Source organism: Syngnathus typhle, linkage group LG20, assembly GCF_033458585.1.
Source record: "Syngnathus typhle isolate RoL2023-S1 ecotype Sweden linkage group LG20, RoL_Styp_1.0, whole genome shotgun sequence".
Taxonomy (NCBI): domain Eukaryota; kingdom Metazoa; phylum Chordata; class Actinopteri; order Syngnathiformes; family Syngnathidae; genus Syngnathus; species Syngnathus typhle.
The window spans coordinates 6,322,426-6,340,912 of NC_083757.1; the positions used below are offsets into that span (position 1 = coordinate 6,322,426).

The 18,487-nt window shown below is 47.6% G+C and overlaps 1 protein-coding gene across 1 annotated transcript; it reads left to right on the plus strand.

The window, feature by feature from the left end:
* Window positions 1-4,460: 4,460 nt before the first annotated feature.
* nfatc1 (nuclear factor of activated T cells 1) lies at window positions 4,461-17,970 on the plus strand. The gene is made up of 10 exons (XM_061267892.1): window positions 4,461-4,652; window positions 5,860-6,868; window positions 6,934-7,093; window positions 9,574-9,779; window positions 10,006-10,178; window positions 10,602-10,742; window positions 13,771-13,826; window positions 14,285-14,417; window positions 14,664-15,053; window positions 17,221-17,970. Exons 1-10 carry the CDS (start codon window positions 4,607-4,609, stop codon window positions 17,274-17,276), a joined length of 2,370 nt encoding a protein of 789 aa, XP_061123876.1. The 5' UTR covers window positions 4,461-4,606; the 3' UTR covers window positions 17,277-17,970.
* Window positions 17,971-18,487: the final 517 nt, after the last annotated feature.

The following is an 18,487-nucleotide window of genomic DNA, read 5'->3' on the forward strand; positions in this document are numbered from 1 at the left end:
ATTTTGTTTTTGATATTTTTATTTTATTGAGTTGACTTTCTGACTGATGCTACATAGTCCCTCGCTTGGGCGAAGAATGTCCCAGACAAACATTTCCAGACGTTCCCGCAAGGCAGCCAGCTTCCCTCTTTGAATCTCAAAAATTATTTGCTTTACGTGAAGCTATCTGTGCAGTAATTACAGATTGCGCGTCTATCTGAACACTCAAAACAAAACAAAAAATGCCTAGCATGCAAAGCAGCCGAGGGGCAAACGCCGCAATGTGTTATCAATTTGTGCAGAGAGACGAGGAAGTTGTTTGCGGATGAACGTGATGGTCCGGTGGCTTTTAACGCTTGCGCTATCATTTGTCTTTGTGGCACGAAGAGTTAAAAAAAAAAAACCAACTCATTTTTGGGCATTATATGAAATCATTAGCTTTCTCGTGCTAGCCCGCCATGACACACACACACACACGCACGCACACACCACAGTCCGTTTCACGCAGCCCACAATTGCGATGTAAAATACTGACACAGCACAACTGCAGATGCATGGAACATCTGTTGATTTTTTTTTTTTCCCCTCCCATCCTCCTTTCTGCACTTGGATGATGACTTTTTTTTCTTAGCCAAAAAGGGAGAGCTGCCATTATGCTATTATCCTATCTGGTTACTAAGCAGCAGCTAAGCGGCCACGCCGACCAATAAGCGTATGTCGTTCTGTCTTGGGCGATCATCTCGCTATGAATTCCAAGAAGAAGAAAAAAATACAAGATAAAGTTACTGCTAATGATACTCCCGGTAAAGGCTGCATGAAGCGACGTTTTAGCCTAGACTAGACCAGACCTCATTTTACGGGAGGGTGCGTGCATATTTAGAACTTTGGCATTGATTTGATCCTTATTGCATAAATTGTACATGTAATATTTGTTTTCAGTTTTATTTGATGAGTGGATAATTCCTGCAATTTTTCTTTACCTCTTAAATACATTTCTAAAGTATTTTGTTTGTATAAAGTAAAACAAAATGAGCCTGTTTTTAAAGTATATTTTTTGTAAATATCTTTTTTCCCATGCCCTCTGAATATTTTAATTGTACTTCTCATTCTCTCATTTCTTCTACTGTCCCCTGTTGACTCAGGAGTGTAAGCTGCAGCTCTTTGGCGAACATTTCCATGTTTTCAAATCCTCATCAACGCTCATTTTGTTCATAACTTCGACCTGTGATGTCCATTATGCTAACCGGAGTCTGTTCCAATGTTCTGTGAGTCAGCGACAAACCTCAAAATGGGAGCCCCATCCCGCCCCCTCTAACTGTCCTTCATGGGAATGAGTCACAGCAGCAAAGTTGTCTGCTAACCATTTACTTGCGGTCCTGCCGCCGTGACACTGAAACCCTGTGGCGGGCTTGGAGCCTTCACGCCGTACCCTGTGGAAGAGAGAGAAGAAAAGTAAAAAAAAAAAAAGTCTCCCTGCAAGCTCCTCCCTGGCCTGGGCCGTTACCCAGCAGCGGCCTTCACAACAGGAAACGCGGGATTCCGTCATAGCGGCCGGAGAAAAAAGGAGAACATTGATGGGAGTCAGGAAGTCTGAGCGCAGGATAGCGAGAGCCGAGAAGCAAAGGGGAGGGAAGTTTAGCCAGCGAGCTAAATAAAAACACAGGCAGAGTGGCTCAAACGTGACTTCCACCAAGGCCCAACGGCACATGCCTCCTTTTGCTCTTTCAACCAACTTATGCTCTTCAAAGTGGCCCAAAATTAAGTTAATGTCACATGCTCCCCCCCCCCGCAGCTTGCCAAAAATGGCCACAAACAGACATCGTTTTTAAAATTTACGCCGCTTTTACTCGGCTCAACTTACTATTAGAGTTGTCATAAATATCTAACTCTTTTTTTTTTCCATACTATAGTGTTTAGTATCTTTGCTTCACTCAAATCTTATTGCTTGACTTAATGGAAAAGCCACTAAGAGCTTCCGGCCTAAAGAAAATAAAATAAAAAATAACATGCTATGCTAATGCTGTTTTGTTTAAGTGGCATCATTTCATGGAATGTAAAGATTTCAACTGTGCCATTTTTTTTGCTTCAATCCAACAGATATTGTGCTGTTCCTGCCTTGGCCACCCGGGGGCAGCTGAAAACAGATTTAAGGAAGCAGTCATAATTTCTCCCACTACTAATTAGATCTTCACAGAGGATAAAGAATGTCTGTGAGTATTATCTTCTATCTACATGTGTCCATTTCACCACAGAGCAAGATTGCAAATTAAAAAAAACTTGAAAAAAAAAAAAATTCTCACGCTTGGAACTTTCCAGACATTTGCCTTCAAAGCCAAAAATGGAAGCAAACAAAGAGTCCGGAGGGGTTAACATTTTTATTTTGGCACCCGTCAGTACTAACTAAATTTTAGTTGTTTCCAGTGTGAATATTTCATCGCTTGTTGTAAAAGAGACTTTTACTCATTATCCAAACAAACAAGGTGCCAAAAATCGGGTTTGGGTTGGCTTTTTTATTTTCGGTGCTCGTCCCAACTTCTGACAATGGAAACCTTAACGACTGAGCATGGACACGGTGCCGTTATTATTCATAAAATACACATTCATGAAGTCTTTCTTTTTTTAAAATAGTTGCCAAGACAAGCAGTTGATGAGTCAGCAGCAGAACCTTGCTTCTGCACACATGAAAACATCATCTAATGTTCCATTCCGCTGTAGAGACAAACCAGACTGTCGTTTTATTGTGCAGGGACAACCCACCCGCTAAATATTTTATTGTGGAGAGACAACCCACCAACCCGCGCCACAGCTGGACGACACACGGGGAACACTGTTTGGACCCATCAGAAAGAAGACACTGTTTGGACGTGGAAGAACTTTTGAGAGATCCAAGAACAACTGAAAAGTCTTTCATGTGAAATTTGGTGGAAATATAAGACGGCGCACCAAAAAGTCTCAAGGACCCTTGCCTGTAAATAATCGCTAAGTCGGCCTTTTTGGCTTGAAGCAATCATATATATTTTTAGGAATTTCTAAAAATTAGCCCCTGACACCTCTTTCACCAAAATGTTAACAGGTCTATTCCTACAAAAAATCTCAAGGACCCTTGCCTGGAATTGAACAGGAAGTCAGCCATGTTGGGCAAACTCCAGGCCTTTGGCAAATTCCATCTCGGAAAATCTCATTTTAAGTAATTTGATGGTTAAAATGGAGCCGCGAGGGCTCATCCTTTGCAGCCATTGTTGTTCTTGCATCATTTAAGAGTGGCAGGGCTATTTATGAAGAGTATACCAGTGTTTATTGGCGCACATGTTTAACATCCTCATGTGGACCCCTAATGATATTTTTCCATGAGGTCAATGACAAACATCCTTTGAGGGACTGATGATTTTTTTATCAGAGGAGATGCGCGTGGTTGGTAGATAATGGCGAGGCCAATCATTTTTTGGACCTTATTATGCTTTTTGCTGTTAGCCTAATGAACTTAAGTAGCAGAACCACATAAGGGAAAATACCCAAAATGTCACTCTGGTGATGGACATCCTACAAAGCTTGATGGTCCAAAACGTGGTTGGAATGCTGATGTGCAACCTCACGCTGTTCCATTTAAGATCTCTAGGTGTTTTTTTTGTGGGTGTTTTTGACTTGTTCTCTGACCTTCAGGGCTCGAGAGTGGATGTCGTCATCCGAGAGCACCAGAACCACTTGCGGCTGGTCCCGACCGGTGGAAGTGGATCCAGCAGCCGACCGCAGTGAGCGTCCTCCGGGCGGCATTCCCGGAGGATCCTACTTGCGCGTGTGTTCGGCGTGTCTCAAATGACTGGGTGCGCGAGGTATATAAGAGACTTTGATATTTTTATAATGGCGGCGTCCGTAATGATGCGTTTGGCGGGCCCGCAGGCTCAAGTTGCCTCCTGATGGCAGGAAGCGCAAGAAGCAATTACTTGCCTTTGCAAAACTTGGTCCTCGAGGTGCTTCCTTTTTTTTTTTTTTTTTTTTAATGGCATGTTTAAAAAAAAGTTTTCAGTTTTCATGTGACAATTTAAGAACCATAATTAATCCCGACTTTAATTAAAAATGCCCCCCCCCCCCCCCCCCAAATAAAAAATTAAACTAAAATCCTTTTTTTTTTTTTTACCACATCCCGATATTTATTTGCCGTTGATCCTATTTTGAAGCTGCCATCTTTCTGTTTCCTTTATTTGACGTTGTGGACCGGTTCTTAAGACTCAACTCCTCCAGGATTCCCTGCCAGCCTCGCTGTCTGGCGGCTGCGCCTGCGCACGCGTGCACAAACACGCGCGTGCGTGCGTGCGCACTCACGCTTGCGTCACAGGCGCTCTGGAGCGGACGAGGGCGGGGCCGAACCCTCCCGGGGAGGCGATCCTCTGAGGTGATCCCCCGGTTTATAAAGCGCTCCAGTTGCCGAGCGCAGCCCGAGCGGTGCGTCACGGTCACGGATCCCCCCCACCCCCACCCACCCATCCACAATCACTCCCACCCACCCTTTTGGATTCCCCACTTGAGCCGAAAAGGTTTTTACGAAACGAAGGCAAACTGCAACTTTCTTGCTTCTATGGATCACGAACCGAGCAAGTTTGGATCCGAAGCTACACTTTGATGTCACTTTATGATTTTGGGCTTCAAAAAGGAAATGATGAAATCTGCAGAAGAGGGTGAGTTTTCACTTTTATTACTAATTTCATTTTTTTTTTTAATGTTTTGTGTACTTTTAAAACGTCCGATGACACGTTTGACATGTCCGTGTGGCATTTGGCACACTTCCCAATGCGATGATGCACTTTGATGCAAAAAATAGAGACGTTTCCGTTTTCCATTTATGGCCTTTTTGAATGCGTGACAAGATATGCGTGAAAATAATTTAGGAAGCCACAACCCATACGAATGAGTCACAAAGCAAGAAAATAAAACATAAGGTGGAAACGTGTCTTGGAACTCATTATGGGTCCTGCAATTTTTTTTTAAACTTTACATTTAATGCATTTGCACTTGCTTTATTTTTTTAAAGAAATAAATCTCTGAAAGCACTCAGCAAGATCTTTAAAATGGTGAGCATCTTGTGACTACCTGGCGGGGACAGCGAGGCGTCCTAAATTTAGCCACTGAGCTGTGGATAAAAAAGAAAAAAAAAAAAAACTCTTGTGGTTTCAGCCTGCTCGGGTGCCGCTGATGTCATGTAAATTTACAGCAGACGGGAGCCTCTTGAGTCGGCCTTTGTGACGTCTGCTTCCCAGGCTTTTTGGCACAGGCAAGAACCACATAGACGCCCCCCCCCTAACAAAAACTGTTACACTTTATACTGGTGTGATTAAATAATGAGGTAAAATGAGGGGGGGGGGGTTAAGTTTAAATATGCCAGACGGAGTTTATTTTTAGTTGTTTTAATAGCGTATGTGTTTGCCCCCACCCATCCACCTGGTCTCCATTTATACAACTGGAGCCATTGGAAATGCTCTGCGTCATTGTTCGCCGCGACGTCGCCAAAACTCAGTGTGACTGGTCATGCTGTGGTGGGAAGTATCAGACACAATCGCAAGTCTCAACAAAAACACTGCGGGCGGTTGAGCTAAACTTGTATTTGTTTTGTTTGTGATGGGACAATTTGTCATTGTCACCAAATAACTGGTTGCACCGCTAACCAGTGTCAAGAGACATGTTAACCAGTTGGACTACCTAAAAGTCAACCCAAATGAAATCTCGAAATTGGATGGAAGACCTGGATCGACACTAGTTATGGGTGTAACCAACATGGAAGCACAGAACTGTCCAAGAGGGAAAAACAGGAATTTGATGGGCGGAGGGTTTGTCCGCCATGTAAAGCTTGACCAGTGTTGATCCAAAGTCCACGTGTTTGTCTTCCAGACGCATACGGCTACACGCCCAATGTCAGCCTCTCCCTCCCGCTGGGCAACCCTTGCCTCACCCCGCAGTACCTGAGCCTCCAGACCAGCCCCGTCATCTCGATCTCTGAGGCCCACGTCTTTGACGGCCAGGACGACCTGAGCGCCGCCGGCTACTACCCGGTCCGCCCGAACGGGGCGCCCGCCTTGGAGAGCCCCCGCATCGAGATCACCGCCTACGGTCAGTTCCCTGAGGACGAGGTAGAGCAGGACAGGCTCCCCGTGACCAAGCGGGTCAACTCCGTGGTTACGTTGACCCTCCCCAGCGGCGAAGGCTACCGGGATCCCAGCTGCCTCAGTCCGGCCAGCAGCGTCTCGTCCCGCAGTTGCCAGTCGGAAGCTTCGTCCTACGAGTCGAGCTTCTCGTACAACTACGACCAATCGCCGCAAAACTCTCCCTGGCAATCGCCTACGGTGTCCCCCAAGGGTTCCACCCTGGCCCTGCCCAGCAGTTCACCGCGCCACTCCCCGTCCACGTCACCCAGCACCGGCGTGACGGATGACCCCTTTATCGGCCGGGGTAGCTCTCGGCCTAACTCCCCTTGTGGTGCCAAGAGGAAGTACAGCTTCAACGGTGGCGGCACGGCGCACAAGCACTACCAGCACACGCCCATCCACTCCCCGGGGCCATCGCCCCAAACCTCGCCTCGCCTCAGCGTCACAGAGGAGTCCTGGCTTGCCAACACCAACCAATACACCAACTCCGCCATCTTGGCGGCGATCAATGCCCTGAGCACGGACGGCGTGGCTGACCTGGTGGAAGGCATCCCCATGAAAGCCCGTCGGACCAGCCTCGACCACAGCCCCACCGTCAGCCTCAAGCTGGAACCCGGCGGCGAAGAGCTGCTCCCCGGGGAGCTCTGTCGTGACGAACACCCCTCCAACCGCCTGAAAAAGGAGGCGTACTGCGGAGGTTTTCTTGACGTGCCTCAGCACCAGTACTCCTGGTCCAAACCCAAGCAGTTTGTCAGGTACACAAACAAAGCAAAGGTCAGCGTGTTGAATCCATTGACCATAACTTGTTGTCTTTTTCTAGCCCATCTCTGCCGGCCTTGGACTGGCAATTGCCGTCCAGCTCCGGACCGTACAGCCTTCAGATCGAAGTGCAGCCCAAGTCCCACCACCGGGCCCACTATGAGACTGAAGGCAGCAGGGGGGCAGTGAAGGCTCTGGGCGGAGGACACCCCATTGTACAGGTTTGGAACCACTATTTTTTGGGCCAGGGGTTTTTAGTTTGAAGTCTCTAGCAATTTTTATTTTATGACGTTTTTGCACCAAAATGTTATAGATTATTCTTTGCCCTGCCCTGCCCCGCCCAAAAATTCTAGAGAACTGTGAAGACAGAACATATCTTCCCCGGTGTAACGTAGTTCACGGGTTGCTGTGGCGACGTGACCCACACACACACACAACGTGTCCATCAAACTGGGCGACCTCGCCCCTTTTCACCCCCCCTCACCTGCTTTGTCGCCGGTGTGTCAAAATGCGGCGGCAAGCTATTTCAAGATGTCACATTTCTGAATGGGATACGCTATTAGGCCGGCCGGTGGCTTCCTGTCCAGACGAAAGTGACTCACTGCTTTTTCCATTGCGTCCGACATGGCTGCTGCGTGCACATACACACACGGCGTGATGGAGACCTGCAACAGCTTAGTCACATTAAAAAAATCAGCGTGTTATGTTCTGCTGCCTCAAACTTCTGACCTCAGATCGGTCAAATATAGAATTGATCGTAAAATCACACATCGCAACTGAGGATGTTTGTGATTTTAAAGAGCGGAGGTGATAACGATTTAAGGACATGAGGCCGTGAAGGAGAGAGTGTCTTCTCACTTCAAAAAAAAAAAAAAAGGCTAAATGCCGTTGCCCCCCCCCCCTTCCTCATCCCCTCCTTTTCCGCCGCCGCACAGACGTGTCTTTGTTTAGGAAAGTTTTCCCGTGTGCAATGGCTGACATCATCGCGGCGCAACCACACACGTTTCTGGCAGGCGGCTCGGGCCGTGTCGGAGGGAGCCTCAAACAAGGCGCCCCCGCCCCCTCCCTTTTCATTACACAGTAGACAAGCCACTTCTGAAGCCCCCCCCCCTTCCATCTTCCTTGGTTTATTCTGGAACATTCTGCTGTGGTTCCCTTTTCCAAAATCCAAGCGGGCAGCGTGGGCTGTTTTTTGTTCTTTTCTGATGCCCGCCACAACCGCGCACGCCGCCCACCCGTACGTCGGCACAAACTCGACAACGGTACATATTCAAACCTCAAAGACCATTTCGAGTCTTTCGTAACCATCGTTGACAATTTAATTTTCTGCTTGTCATTTTGGTAAACGCCAAACGAGACCATTTACGGTCTTTGATGAAACAAAGTTTTTGTAAACACCATGTAAAGTCTTGAATCCACCAAATGTAGGTTTTCATAAATATGGCCGATCAAATGTTTTGGCAACTTGAATAAAAATGAAAATTTTGTAAACTGCAAATAATTAGAAACTTCAATGAATCGAGCGCAAATTTCGTCCACGTTTGGTAAAGATCCAAGACGGTCTCGTGTCGGGGGTCATGTGATCCAAGATGGTCTCGTGTCGGGGGTCATGTGTCATTTTGCTCAATAAATTTCCTTTGAAAATAACAGCCCGGGTCCACTTGATTCCATTTAGTCAACAAACATCATGTGACGTGAAAAGTGTGAGCCAATGCTCGGATTGTTTTGATCTGCCCCCCCCCCCCCCTCCCCTTCCTGCTCCGGCCTCCTTCCTCGTCGGTGCCTTGAGCTGCCGGAGTCTCGGCATTCCTCTGGTGGGCGATAATGCGAACTCGTCGGGAGGGGCCTTAAACTTCTAACCGACCTTTAATTGCCTCGGCCGTCAGCTGGGTCGTACGTTTGCGCTTTTGGTTTTGGGCGGACGGCAACAGAAAATTATTTAAACCAAAACTAGCTCATTTATTTAGTTATTTTTAAATCTTATTAAAATTATAGAATGAATTAGCCATTACAATTCTAAGTTATCTTTCATTTATTTAATTTTTAAAATCCTTTACAGTAAAATGTAAAAAAAAAAAATAGTGTTGCTCCTCCTTTTAGGTTATTTAATTAATTAATATTCATAATTAATGTGCAATGTGGAGAGAGCCGGAGACCTCGCTTGACACCGCGCTTAAGTAAACACCATTGCTAGGCAACGTCCCGTTTCCTTACACAAACATACACACACACACACACACTTGAGATTTGAGCGGGATCCTCCTGCTAATCACATGTTGCTAAGTGAAAAGTCCATTCCAGCCTTTCCCCCCTCGTGGCAGCCGGCTTGTAATTAGACGAGGCGCTCGCTCGTCTTACTCCGCTCACCTCCCTGCATTTTTTTTCTCTGTTGCCTTCATTTCATGGCTAGAAACTTTGAGTCCCTTTGGTAGTTGTTGTTTTGGGCTGCGTGCCTGTTGCATGTGGGTCTTGCTGGTCCCAGTGATGGGAGGGGCTTGGGGGGGGGGTGTCTGTCAAGTCTACCGCACGGAGGTCTGGAACTACTTTGGCCCCGCGGTAGCAGCAACATACGTCTTCATCCTGTCGAGGTTTTCAGCGATAAAGATCTGAGTAGCGTCAACATTCGGGACCCCTGCTTTGAAAGCCTAATTTGAAACTCGAAGGTTTAATTGGCAAATATTTGTATCGTCTTTGTGCTCAGCTGCACGGCTACGTGTCCAAGGAGCCGCTGACGTTGCAGCTATTTATCGGCACGGCGGACGAACGCCTGCTACGGCCGCACGCCTTCTACCAGGTGCACCGCATCACCGGCAAGACCGTGTCCACGCCCAGCCACGAGGCCGTCTGCAACAACAACACCAAAGTTCTCGAGATCCCTCTCCTGCCCGACAACAACATGCGAGCCATGTCAGTAGCACGCACTACCGTACACAATCCTGATCCACGCGCGGCAACGCTACATACTAGCATGCCTGACCTTGTCATGATTTAGTCCATGTGTGCTATGTGAAGCAACGGGCCAAGCTCCAAACGCTAATCCGAAACACCAACCCTCTATTTGATTGCATATATGATTATTTTTTGGCCGGTCAGCATTTTGAATTTAACCGATTTGTCATTGTGTTGCTTGCAGGATCGACTGCGCCGGGATTCTGAAACTGCGCAATTCGGACATCGAGCTGCGTAAGGGCGAGACTGACATCGGCCGCAAGAACACACGTGTGCGGATGGTGTTCCGGGTCCACATCGGACAGGCCGGCGGCAGGACCGTCTCCCTTCAGGCTGCCTCCAACCCAATCGAGTGCTGTGAGTGGCACATTGATTCATTACAAATGATACAGAATTGCGGAATGGTATAAATGTGGCGCGTTTGGGAGTGAGAGGAAGAAAAAAAAGCAGAAGGCAAGCAGGCAGGGGGGAGTCAGAAGGTAAAAAAAAGAGGAGTGAAGTCATGCCGAGGGAAAATATTCCTGGAGTAAATATTTAGGCGCAAACATCCATCATTTTACAGAACACACAAACGCTCGCTGACATTGGGATGCTCGGGCCAAACGGGGAACGGGTGTGCGTCTGCGTCTCATAAACTCAGTAGTGTGTCAGAGAGATATTCGCTGCAACCCAAACGCTCTCACGTGTGACTCAGCGAAGCACAACAGACTATTTCAGTCATCTGGAATCTTCTCTGGACTGCCTACCTCTCATGCTAACCTGATGCTGTCTCGCATCCAGCCCAGAGGTCGGCCCAAGAGCTGCCCCTGGTAGACAAGCAGAACCTGGAGACCAGCGCTGCCCCCGGAGGCCAAACCATGAAATTGGATGGGCACAACTTCCAGGCTGACTCTAAGGTGGTGTTTGTGGAGAAGGCTCAAGGTGAGTGCATGTCTGTGTGTGTGTGTGTCTCCCCTGGAGAAACCCCAGGACTCACCTCCCTTCAGAATCTCTTCCATCCTTGCCAGAGTGCCACATGTGGTGCACATTAATGCGCTGTATTTTTAACCCAGCACATTTACATTTGCACAACTTTCCATTGCCTTCTTCAGCAGGGTGTGTGTGTGTGTGTGTGTGTGTGTGTGTGTGCGCATTTCTGACTGGGAGCTATTTGGGTTTGGAGGGAGGTAAGGAGCGAGACACAGAGAAAGAGGGAGGGAGGAGGTGGCGCTTGGTTTACAAACAGCAATTTTCTTGATTGGCCTCGGCGGGATAAAAACGTGACGTTTGGGCCTGGTGAGGCTCACGTGTGCTTCCAAAAACAAGGGAAGCCTTTTCATTGTTTGAGTGAAGAAGGAAGGAAGGGAGGAAGGAAGGGTTATCCCCGCATTTTTCGCTAATTGCGTCTCCGTGTCGAAAGTGCGATAACAGGATGACATTGACAAAAGATAAACGAGTGAAGGGAAAATATAAATACTCGCTCGTCCATTATGCAATTAGCAACTCTAAAGTACATTTTAGGCTCTTGGTTCTTTGAGGGTGTACCTAATCAAATGGCTATATGGGAGTCATTTCCTAAACACGAGGCGGGCTGCCCTCTGGACCCCCGGTCAGACCAAACTCCGCCTCCTTGACGAGGGTTTCCCCGCTTTTGTCGCATTCCATGGAAACACCCCGCGGCCCACGTGCGCCTCCACCTTTCCATCCTTTCACGCGGCCGTCCAAGTCGTGTCCTCACAACGTGACAAAGCCGCTTGGCTCTCCTCTTGTCTTCTTCTTATATCATTCACAGGCAGGATTTTCCTTTGCCACAAAAAAGTTTCCCCCTGCAAGTTACACACGTAGGCAGGATGGGTCGCCCTCGACGGACTGCCAACACACAAAAACCATCAATTGTTTAGTTTTGGGCTTGAGAAGCCAATAATCTTCACTGCGTTTCCACTCGGATGACAAACAACGGTCCAAATGTGTGTGCGTGTGCATGTTGATGACTCACACGAGAGGAAAGCCCTGCTTTCCCCTTTAAGGACCTCGTGGATGTTTCCAATCGAGTTTAAAAGCGGTAATTTGATTAAGTACATGAGCCAACCTGAACACAACTGTGTTTTTATTAATGTCTATATTGGCCACGAAAGAGCTAACGCTAATTGACAAAATGGCTGCTCGTAATCCATCTCATGTTCTCCCACCTGCTCACGTGCACCTGCAAAGCGCCACGTTGTCACCCACGATAGCATCAACCGGACCAGATTTTCTCAACCTGTAATCTAAAACGCCGTCCGTCTCTTCTCCCCCGAGCTGCCTTTGGGATGCCGAAACCCGATAAGCGACCCCATTTGGGAAATTACTCCTTTTTCGGCCCACGTCGGGATTTGTTGGGCGGTGTCGGGTTCTGCCGGAGGATTTGTTAAGGCGTTGAGGCGAACAATTAAATGGAGTGGGGCGAAAAATGGAAGATTATGGGATTAGCAGAACGTCTGTAAATAAAGCAAAGCCTGTTGACTATTCATGTTAAATGATGCTAACGATTAGCCTTTAGTTTATTTTGCCGCAACTTCTGTCTTTCTGTTTTATTATTCTTGGGTGCCAGGCCGTTCGGTCAAAGCGGACTTGAGCGCGGTGGGTCGTTCTGCTTTTTTGCTGAACCTCCGCTTGAAGTCGCCGTTTTGCGGAACCGTGTTATGTTGCCTTAGAAACAGTTCAGGCCTCAAGAGGTTGCTCCGGTGAAGGTTAACGCACCCTTTGGGGATCCAGAGATGGTATGGGTTAATTTATGGCCTACCCCAAGAGATCTTTTCTGCGGCAAGGAAGAAGCAAGACAAGGCTTCCTTTTGAGCTCATGTGTTTGTGTTTACTGTAGCTCACCACCCGGATGCCGTCAACTCGAGGCACCAAAGTGCCTCCACCCACAACCCAATTAGTCAGTCGGCACAGGGGCTCGTTTGAGTCCACAGTGACACGTCACTTTACTGTACGCTATTGTGCATCCGAGCTCCAGGGCGAAGGGCGCTGGGTTTATTTGAGAGAAGGGAAGAAAGGGGGGGAGGGGCGGTGTTGAAGTTGGGATAATATTGGATCCCGTCCAGCACGGTGGGCCGGAGAGCTGAGAACCATATTGTGCTCTGAGGAAAAGGGGGGGGCTGCTTCTGGATCAGCTCAGACCCAACAGATGTTGCCCTCTTGCTCCGGAACATTCTGCGGTTATCAAATCCAGTCTGCGGTTATCAAACAATTCTTATTGCCGTGCAAAAACGTGGACCCCCTGCTGGGCGACGTTTTTCAAGACTGAACTCTGATCCGAGGACAAAGGAAGTACACCGTTGAGTTTTTAAAACCGCAAAGGGGTTCTGGCATTGAGATACTTTGCTTGTTAGTATCCGGGGGGTCTTCGTCTGAGGAGGAGATGGTTCACCAGTGAGGTCACACGAGCAGCTGGAAGTCCAATTTGCGCTTGGGAACTTAGCGGGAATGCGCCGGGCTTCTCCGACGGCATGCTGTCGGTGGCGACCCGCGCCACCTCCGACTCTCAACCCGGGAATCGAAAAAATTGAGAAATGTGTTTACGCAACACCGAGAGCAGTTTGAAATATCGTGAGGCGAATACTGGAAAACTCCTCGACGTGCCGCCGAGCAGATTCCAGGCCTTGCGTGTCGGAGGCGACTTTCCAGACGCAGCGGGCTAATGAGCTCGCCAGCTGCCGTCGGGATTCCACGCGCGTTGACTCGTCAAGGCCCCGCATGAGATGTCGCTCATCTCCTTGGAATGACTCAGGGCTATTTTTTGGGGAGAGGGGGGGGCATCCGATTTCTTGCTCCCCCCCGAGGGGACATGAGCTAACGTGGGTCAGACGACGTGACGTCGCCGGCCTGCTGCTTTCTCCATCAGTGATGTAACAGATGATGAACGCGCCGCTTCTTCCACTTCTTCATATCACATTTTCCCCCATTTTGATTTTTTTTTTCTTTGCAGACGGGCATCACATATGGGAGACCGAAGCCAAAGTGGACCGAGATGCCTCCAAGCATGTAAGTTGAGCCCTTGCGGACAGAATCGTCACAAACGCGTCTCTCCGTTTCCTGCTCGTGACCCGTTTCTGCCAAACCGGTCCCACTCAGCTTGCTGTCAGTGTTGACCTCAGACAGGTCATCAGCCACTTGATTAGGTACACATGAGATCCAATTCAAACCAGACCAGTTTTGCTGCTCTCCTTTTTTCCTGCTTAGCGGAGACTCCCACATTATAGAAAGTGCCCGAAGACTTAGCACCGTGTTGCGCAATAGTTGAGTCGCCCGCACGCTGCATTTGTTGTGATTGACTTCTTCCAATGACAACTTGATTGTTTTTATGAAATCAAAATTCAACAGATGAATTGTGAACGGGATGAAACTTACATTCTGGATTTTGGCCCAAAATGGCAGCTTTAGGTCAAACATGGCTGATTTCCAGGCATGGGTCCTTGACAATTATTATTTTTGTCTTTCAGAACACACTCCTGGTGGAAATCCCGCCTTACCGCAACCAGCATCTCTCCACGCCGGCACATGTCAACTTTTACGTCTGCAACGGCAAGCGGAAACGGAGTCAGTACCAGCGCTTCACTTACGTGCCTTCCACAGGTAAACACCACGGGTGGGCTCAGTCGAGAATGACTCGGATCAGGCGTCCGCTACAAAAAAATTTGTTTCTCATTCCCACTGGACGTGGCGGAAGCCGACGGCACCCAAAGAAAACAATCATCTGTTAGAATGTTTCTGAGTCATCTCACACAAGGGCTCATTGATCATGTTTGTTTAGGTCTCCTAGCCACAGGCCCACTCACGTAAAAATGCGCTGACTCACGTCCGCCGTCCTCTTCTGCTCAGTGCCGACCATCAAAAGCGAGCCCCGGGACGACTACGACGCCCCTCTGCTGCGGCCCGGCCTCTCGGGGCACCCCAAGACCTACTTCCCGCCTCAGCTGACGTACGGCCAGCAAAGATCAGCGGCCGAGCCCAACTCGGGCTCCTCGCCGAGCACCAGCCCCAAACTCCACGACTTGTCGCCGCCTCGGCTGCCTCCGCCTTTCCCCGTGCCCCACGTCTCCATCATCCAAGAGACCCCCGGCCGCTTTCAGCCGCCGTCCCAGCCGTCCACGCCCGAGGCGCCGTTCTCCCCCGGTGGCAGCCCTACCAAAGGGCCGGAGAGCCCCCGGACGTTGGGCGTCAACATCAAGCAGGAGCCGCAGGAGCTGGACCAGATGTACCTTGATGATGGTGAGTCTTGTTTTTTTTGTCCTTGCTGTCTTGTTTGACGTCCAACTCATGTAATGATGATGTCACACTGGGTGCCGCCGTGACGATAATGAAGTTTTCAAGTGGTCCATAACGTCATTAAACCCTCGGGTGCTCAGGTATAACCTTTCGCTTCTGGAGTGGAGCTCGTTAAGTTGAAAGTCTGACGCGGGCGCCCGTTTCAAACTGCAATGTGTTATTTCGCTTAGTTTTTGGAGGGCTGCATGTGTTTTGCGGCCGTGATGTTTTTACAGCTCGGCCCGTACCTTTGGGGCCTTGTAAAAGCCACGAACACTTAGGTGGAACTGCAAAAGAAGTCGCAATTATGTTTATGACAGCTCAAAGAGTTTCGAAGGATTTCAATATGAGTGACTCAGCACAATCTGAGAATATGATCAAATTTAATATGCAATTAAATAATTAGGCGAAGGCCAGTACTGATACCAGGCATCAGCGTTGATCCGATACAAGACTAATTTGAAGGTATCAAGTACTCGTCGAGGGTACCGATACCAGCCACAAATACTTTAGGTCATAGAAACTCAATTCTGATAATAAGGCCTCTTATTTTGTCGCCCACTAGAGGGAGCCAAAATACCAGCCTTTTCAAAAACTCCACACATCCTGACCAATCAGCGGCACTGCTAAAATGATTGACGCCAACTCCCAATGATTAACTCCCAAGGCTGCCTACTTATGACAGTCCATGATAAACAATCATCTGGAAAGTTCCAGAAAGAACTTCACAGTTTGACACAACGGGATGTTTTCGAGCCTTCCATCCACTTTCTCGCTCGCCGTCCATCATTGCGCAGCCTCCAATCACAGGTGTCTTCTTACGGAAAGTGTGAGTCACCATTCGTCTGGCCGCGTATTGACCGTCTGGCCTGCGAGCCAACGAGCTCCTCCTGTAGGCCGAGCCCCGAAGGCGACGGCGGGCCCGAGACCATTTGCACATGATTTACATGTTGGTAAAAATAGCGCAGGCGGGTCAAATGGCAGCAAAATGTCTGTTTTATGTCGAAATGATGAAAACAGAGCCGAACCAACCTTCAAAATGTTTGCAGCAGCTGCTACTTGCAGAAGAAGAAATACGCTTGGATGCACTATGAAGTTTTGAGTTTGTCCTGTGTTCAAGAAGAACAGGAAATCCGAACCGCCAACCTTTTTGCCGACTTCTGCTATTCACCAAAACGGCAGAAGCATTTTGTGTGCGCTAGCGCCTCGCAGGAACCCAATAGGAGCCCCGACGTGCCGGGCCAAGAACATCTCGTGGCTTGTGGTTTGGACCAGAACGTGGCAGTAAATTTTAGAAGTGGCCGGGGCCGAGGTGCGTTTGTTTTATTCCTGCGCGAGGAGCAGGAGGCGGTTGTTTGAACCCGGTTCTGGTGTCATGCCGTTAATTGTTTGGGAGTTCCTTAGTTGTGTGTGTGTGTGTCTGGGCCTCCGTATCAGCCGGCGCCAGCTGCAGCGTTCATCGGCGGGACAGGAAGCAGGTTCCTGAAGGACTTCATATCAAAAGCCGGCAGCGGCCTGCTACAAGAAAGCAATACTGCTGCTTCACTTTGTGTCTAGCCACGCCCCCTTTACATACCCCACCACTGTCAATAAAGTGCCACGGTAAAAACGCTTGGTCCCAGATGATGATTGGCCAACATGTCAACCTGCCACAGTATAACGCCAACTACTGGTGAGGATGACAAATTTTCTTAAGTATCGGCAGCCGGTATCGACAGCCTTTGTGAGTACCCGGTACCTAAAAATAATGTCATATAAATGTTGCTACTTGTCAGTTCTTTATCAGCTGCTTATTCTGTTGCCAATGCAACTCAACCAAGAAGACGATTGGCTTGTTTGTTGACATGAATGTTAGCTGAAGCGTCGGACCTCTCGCCCGGGGTGCCCCTCTGGACTATTTTGGGGCCCATCGATACATTGACGTGCCTTCTCCAATTAGATCCCGCGCTTCCAATGAAAAGTAGGACACGGCAAACAGTTAGCGAGCGAGCGAGTGGGCGCAGTCATGTCACTCACTTAAAAACTGACATTTCAACAGGGGGTGTGTAGACTTTTCTATCCACTGTCACTACATCAAGAGAAATCCAACTTCTTGATTTTATTTAATTGTGCTTTTTTTCTTTTCTTGCAGTCAACGAGATCATCAGGAACGACCTGTCCAGCATCTCGGTCCACAGCCACGCATAGGACCATATATCCAAATGACATTTAGTCCCTTTCAATTAAAAAAAACAAAAAAAGGACCAAGCATCACTTTAAGAAGCATCCAGTGCCTAATAGGTCATGTGACTATACAAATCGCAATATTCATGAAAATAAGTGCCTTTCAATAAGCGCACACTTTCAGTTGGTTTTTAAACGTTCATGCACTTACTGTACAGTTTGTAATGTATTTCTACGCATTTAGACAATCGATTAAAATGATTCAGTATGGCTACCAAAGAACAAATCATCTCAAATCCAGCAAAGCTTGACTTCACATTGCTGCCAAGACCAAAGAAACAAAAGCTAACCAGCGGCAATAATAATTACATAGTAATATTTGAATGTTTTTAAGTAATATTTGAAGGTTTCTAATATTTATTCAGCTTGCATGTGCTCTTTGTATCAATGTTTACCATGCAGCCTCTTCCCATTAGGCTCTTTTTTTTTTTTTTATACACATGTATTTATGAGTCTTATTGCATCTCATTGGAGTTTGCCAAAGAATCCTTGTTAATAGGCCACTTATTAATCAAAAATACTACTTAGAGTTGGATTTGTATCTTTGTTACTAAATCATGCAAACTGCGCAGAGTAAATCATGCTTAGATCCTTGTTTTTCATATGGACATGGCAACAATTTGTTCAACACAATAAAGTACTTTTTTTAGATACAAAATGACTCCAATTCATGTGTGATGTTACTTTAGTTGTGATTTTCTAACTCGAAACACGTTAATCTACTAATAAACGTTGTTTTCTTTATTTCAGTAAGTAGAGGGGACAAAGGTAAAGTCAACATTTACAAGTCAAATGAAAATAAAACTCTTAGGATGCAAAACTCAGCTTAATGCTTTTATATAACCATATCGATGCAGTACGATACAACAGCGTCGCCCTGCGGTGACGTGTGCGCACTACAGAAATAGGTTTCTTTATATAGTGACGTTTGGCGTCTCATTTCGAAAATAGACAACTGACTTGATTTTCATTACTATATAAACAGACCAAAATTGAGATACGGCTTCCTCTTTTGTGGACTGGAACGATTAAGAGTAATCATAATTTGATTGAACCAACCTCCTGCTTGGTTGGGGCTTTTTTTGCACACGAGCGCTACCTGGTGACCAGTCGTGATAACTGTGTGGTATGTATGTGTTTATGTATGTATTTGTTTATGTCTGTGTGTGGGTCAG